Genomic DNA, 6,000 nt, shown 5'->3' on the forward strand with positions numbered 1-6,000 from the left:
GGTTTGAAGCGCGTGTAAACAAACTGCGTAGCACAGTGGTTACTAGACGTTACACACTGTAGACTGAAAACAAAGACTGCATAGTGAGCTGAGGCATTGTTCTAACTTTTGAAATGAGTGAAATCAGAGCTAACGTGGTCTAGTGGTTGAAGGTGAGACTTCTACGATGGAGGAGTGGGTTCGAATCCCGTCGGGACTTAATTTTTTTGCGTTTTATGTTTGACACACTTTAGCAGCTTAATTTTGATTCTACCATTGTCTAAAAACGTGCTATAGGCTAATTATATTGTTTTTCGACTTCAAACCAAACAGGAACTGTCTAAGGGGCTTGTCCCCGCCAGACAGTTCCCTTCATAGTCAATCGATAACGAACCACATGTACTGCTGCTTCCTAACCCGAGCCGGAACGGCTCACAGTGACAACGTTGTTTTTAGATAGCTGTTCAATTTCCAGCGTGCTGGTGTTCGAGGCTTCCCCAAGACGTCTGCGTGAGCGTGTTTCTGCGGGTTTTTCGTCTGTACGTTGAGTGGAACCGAGATAATGAGACGTCAACAGCACAAACGGAAGGATCGAGGAGTGATTAAGGGGCAACTCCTGATTTGGGGGAACGCCTGCTTTGCTAGGTGTGTAATTCATATGCCATTGATTGCGAGTTCAATCCCCTGCCTCCGTGAAGCTGTCTGAGGATGAGCTCTTACTTAACCAAAGTTTCAGGTTGACCATAGCCTGAACAATGTTGGCTGCAATGATGGTACCACGTGAAAGTTTCAGACGCAAAAACAGTGGCCATAGTCACCAAAAAAGAGCAATGCTGCTCATAGAAAGAACAGCCTGAAATGTGGGGAATAATAAACAAAAGGGCAACTGAGAACAGGCCGCTGTGGCCTAATGCTGTTCCGCTGCGATTACGCAGGAACCATAATAATTATTATTCTTACTTTTCGTCCTCAAAAATGGAATAGAGGTAGCGCTGGACGGCATTAGGCGCCTGAGAAACTCACTCAGAGCCTTATCAGTCTCTAAGTATGCGCGATTCATCGAAAATTTTTAGAAAACGTAAATTCATGGTATGTAGGGCGGTTCCTATAGTTTGACCCCTTCCCCCTTAACCTCTGACATTGTTCCACCCTTAACCCAGCGCTTTTTCACCCTCCCCCCACCGCGCTCACACTAGGTCCCTTCAACTAAGCTTAAGTTTCAACCGCATCTAGCTACTAACGAAGCCAGTCGTTTGAGAGCAATTCTCCGACGTTAATCTGTCATGTTTAGTTATTTAAGTTTGATCAACCGCACAATTCAGCCAGGTAAAAACCCATAAAAGACCCTGTTTTGGCCAATGAAACGATTTATGTTAGATAAATGACCCATGAAAAGACTCCGTACTGTCACATGAAAATTTTTTGTTAGATACATTGACCCACAAAAATACCCTGCATAGTCCCATGCAAATTTTTATTGAAACACTTAACATTAAAAGTATCACGTAATGAAAGATTTTTGTTAGATACTTTGACCCGTGAAAATACCCTGCATTTGCCCACAGATTTTTCTAGATACTTTGAACCCAAAAAAGACTCTGTATTCACTCATGAACAAACTTTTGTTAGATACCTGGACCCATAAAAATATCCTGTAATGGCCCATGAAAAGATTTTCCAATATACTTTGAGCCATAAACTTAACAGGGGAGGAAATCGCCTTCGTGACAAACATGGAACAGGTCATTCACCTCAGGAAACTCAAGGAGCTAGCATTACTGTGAAAAAGTGTGCTTCTGTGGCGCTGAGCCCGGATTGAAAAAAAATTATAATGGAAAATCTTGAAGTTCATTTTCTGATAGTTAATTAATTGCTATTAAACGAGCTAATTGCGCTCACTATAATAGTAATGTCGTTTTTTATGCCATTTTTCGATTGATTGGTTTTTCGTTTGACTCATTTGATTTTTTGTCCTCAAAAACGGAACGCAAGTAACGCACGGTGGGCATAAAGTGCTCTGAGCCGCTCTCTTAGAGCCCTTCGTCTTACTATACTCCAAGAATGTAATTAATCGAAATTGTTTTGGAGGCATAAGTTCATGGTGTGTGCAAGCTGGTTCATATAGTTTGACCCCGAATCAAACCATGAAACGTGCTGTGCTCGATCGTGTTATTTGGGTCAATATCGTCCCACCTTGACTTTTTGCGCTTCTCATAACGTTTAGGGAGGGGGTGGGGGGCTCTATATGTTAATGCTAGAATGTCCTATTATTTCAATTTGTTTATGGCCTGGAGGAGGGTGAAATCTTTATTTCGTTGAATTTTCTTCAAAGAAGTGTATTAAACAAAGCTATAGTTTGTCGACTCATTTGGGTTCATCATTATTTAATCCTTTTCACGATCTTGGGCAATTTGGGTACTCACAGTGAAAAGTTAGTTGTTATGTCTGAGTTAATTGTTTTGAGGATATTCGAAACCAAAGGATATGTGGAAGCGAATCCCGATTGAACTGCCTTATGGGATGGAGAGGTACAAGAGCTCAACCCACTATGCATTCACATACAAGGCTATAGAGTACATTGTCACCTCACACCTCTCTCTGGCAGTGCTGGACTTCATGAAGAAGTTCCGGTGCAATGATGAACACTACTTTGCAGTGTTGCACTACAACTACAACATAACCAGACTTCCTGGCTCTGAGTGGGTCATGGATCCCAAGAAATCAGTCGCGAACCAGTTCGAGTTGCGATACAAGGAAATGTTTCCTTTTCGCCATGAAGCATTTTTTTGCATAAGTGTACTTGAACAAATTAATGAGTGTGCAGACATTAGTAACAGTTTGGCATTGCGTAATGACACTACCCGGGTCGAGATGTCAGCGCCGTTTCAGCGCATCTTTTTGTAAGAAATGCGCTGAAATTATGTAAGACATGCGCTGAAATTTCGAAATGGCGCTTAAACTTTAAAATTTCAGCGCACCTTCAGCGCATTTCTTACATAATTTCAGTGCATTTTCATCTCATTTCTTATATAACTTTCAGCACCTTTTCAGCGCATTTCTTACAAAGTTTCAGCGCATCTTCAGCGTATTTCTTACATGATTTCAGCGCATTTTCAGCACATTTCTTACATAAGTTTCAGCACATTTTCAGCGCATTTCTTACATAATTTCAGCGTTTTTCATATCAAACGTTTTATTATTATAAATTCAAATTAAATGGGAAGCATTTCAGTTCTCAAAAGTGCAGTGGATTAATTGATAGATGAGACACAATGATCGGGGTTCGAGCCTCGGAGCGAAAGAAAATAGCTGAACTTTTTGAAATTTCAGCTGATTTCGGCACATTTCTTACAAAGTTTCAGCACTTTTCAGCGCATATCAGCGCATTATTATGTAAGGTTTTTGCGCTGAAGTTTTTGAAAATTGAGCGCATTTCTTTCATAATTTTTGGAAATTTTCTCGACCCGGGTAAGGATCGAAATTACATAATATCACTAAGGCTGTTCAGTTTTCAGATCAAGATGGTCAGAATTAAGTTCCCTCGCTCCATAAAAAATGAGAAACTAGTGCGCGTTTCTAATTAGTAGTTCCTATAAGAGGGGACTAGGCATTACAATTTATTTATGCCTTTTAAGCGTGTCCTGTCCAATCAGAATTGTCACAGATAGCAAAATATTTCCTGGCAAAGCAGTCTCCAGACATAATAGTCCAACAAACAGACACAGCTTAGCCAAAATAATCCTGACGTACTCAAACGATCCTGCAAATGTACTTAAATGGTATAATTCATGATTAAGTAGTTGATAACTGGCAGCAATTATGACGATACAAAACTAAGTAAACTGCCGAAAAAACTATAAAGCAGCATCTTATCTTTTCAAGCGAGTAAAGATATCTATTACATGTCTAAATTCCATGGGCGGAAAAGGAAACTTTTCCCGATACAAGAACTGGAAGTTCGGATCCAACTTCGAGTGCAAGAGTCGCAGAATAAAACGTGAAATTTGTATGATAGGAGTGAAAACTCTGCCCGAACTTGTGAACACATACTATGGCACGGCTTTGTTTGCAAACAAGTTTCTGTGGGACTTTCAGCCAAGGGCGTGGGACTGCATGTACGCATGGCATTATAGGAGACAACAGGACGAATACTTCACAGGGAGGGTTTCGAACTCATTTGCTATTAAAATTGAAGAGAATCACGATCACATCATAGACACTATAAGAGATCATTCCTGAAAATATATCATGCAATTAACTAGTTGCAAGAACTATTGCAACTTCACCGGTTCATGTTATTTATTAACATTTCGTTAATGCCATTCTGAGAAAATGATAATAGTATAATACAACATAACCATCATGAAATGAGAGAACAAACACAAAGTACACCATAAGTCTTTTGGTCGTTTTTTAAATAAGTATCTTAATAATAATAAATTGTTTTCAAGTATGTATAAACAAACAGCATTGTTCAATGAGGTTTACATATACATACTCAAAAGGCCATCAAAAGACAAAAAAGCCTAGTCGTGTGCTGCCTTTGGGAAGTAGTTCAAGTTTGTTAGCAAATAGGGGTGGGGGTAGGGGGTTGATATTGGTTTGTTTTTAAGGTTTAAAAAGATTGAGTGACAGCAAGTACACGTGAGGAAACACTTGAGTTTTTCTAAAGGGATACAAAAAAATAAGGTTTTAGACAATTGCTAAAAAAACCAATAAAAAAGTTCTATGATATCATTTCCTTTTATAATATTTTCAAAAGTATGTTGGTGTGTAATAATTCCAGATTTGTAGCAACTCTTTATAAAATGAACATTTTTTGAGTCGAAATTAAGTATATAATTTAGCAATTTCCCTATTCGTGTTCCAATTCTCTTTGGCTTGATACCAGTAAATTGATTGCTAGCTTTTAGTTTCTTACTTGTTTTTCTTTTCTCATCTAACCTGACAAGCTCTGAATCCGCAATAAATCTGTTAAAAACTTCATTTTTATGTTCTCGCCTAATTGTTTTGGTTAAAAATTTTAAAAGCTCATAAATATGTAGCTCTTTCACCAGGAAGATTCCATATTTTTCCCGTTCGTTCGCTGTTGATTGATGACTTTGTTTTCTGAAAATAATTCGCGAAAATTGTTTACATTTCACTTGATAAATTTCAGGCTTGTCTTGTTTGCAGTTCCGTAAATAAGTACGCCTAGATACTTTACTTCGTTGCTCCTTTTAAGGGTTGCATTGTTCAGTCTTAGAACATTCATAGTTTTAAAAAATAAGTTTAGATTAATGGTTTTTTCAACATTGAGCGTCAGTTTGTTATCGCTTAGGTAGAGGCCGATGTTGTCAATATCACGTTGAAAAAAATCTTCATTTTGTTTGTGGCTGCAGAGCAGTATCGTAGGCATAGAGCGTTATTGTGGAGCAGTTGCATTGTTGTCTGATGTCATTGACGTATATGATGAAAAGTAGTGGTCCTGAAACTGAACCTTGAGGCACGACAAACGTAACAATTCTCGGACTCGTTCTTGCAGCACAATATCTAAGAATTTGTTTTCTGTCAGATAAGTAAGATTTCATAATTTCAAGCATTGGGCCTCTCAAACCTATGTTAGCAATTTTTCTAAGAAGTAAGTTATGATCAACCGTGTCAAATGCTTTTTCAAATATAGAAACAACCCTATCGAGCACTTTGGCTGGTTTTCTATAGTGTCCCTAGCGTTTTCAACAAAATGCGCTAAGGCATCAATTGTTCCTCTTTGTCGTCTGAAACCATATTGATTTGCATCGAGGATATCAAAAACTTCCAAAAAATTAGATATTTTGTTGTACAGAAATGTTTCAAAGACTTTTGCAACAGTCGGAAGTAGAGAAATTGGTCTGAAGTTAGATGGTTTCTGGACATCACCACTTTTATGTACTGCTACTATGATAGCTTCTTTCAAGCAAGGTGGAAAACTTCTTTCATCGATACATTTGTTGATTAATTTAGTTAGTCTTGGCACAATTACCCATTCGAGTTTCTTCAGAA

General features: G+C 38.4%; 1 protein-coding gene across 2 annotated transcripts in view; it reads left to right on the plus strand.

The window, feature by feature from the left end:
• The window catches only part of LOC142340144 (beta-1,3-galactosyl-O-glycosyl-glycoprotein beta-1,6-N-acetylglucosaminyltransferase-like), a 33,918-nt gene extending 29,552 nt beyond the window's left edge, over nucleotides 1-4,366 (plus strand). For both annotated transcript variants that reach the window (XM_075390618.1, XM_075390619.1), the window contains exons 4-5: nucleotides 2,444-2,724; nucleotides 3,919-4,366. In XM_075390618.1, coding sequence (XP_075246733.1) covers nucleotides 2,444-2,724; nucleotides 3,919-4,218 — 581 coding nt within the window. In that variant the 3' untranslated portion in view covers nucleotides 4,219-4,366. The remainder of the gene's footprint in view (nucleotides 1-2,443; nucleotides 2,725-3,918) is intronic.
• Nucleotides 4,367-6,000: the final 1,634 nt, after the last annotated feature.

This window comes from Convolutriloba macropyga, chromosome 5 (genome assembly GCF_964194025.1).
Source record: "Convolutriloba macropyga chromosome 5, txConMacr16.3, whole genome shotgun sequence".
Taxonomy (NCBI): Eukaryota; Metazoa; Xenacoelomorpha; order Acoela; family Convolutidae; genus Convolutriloba; species Convolutriloba macropyga.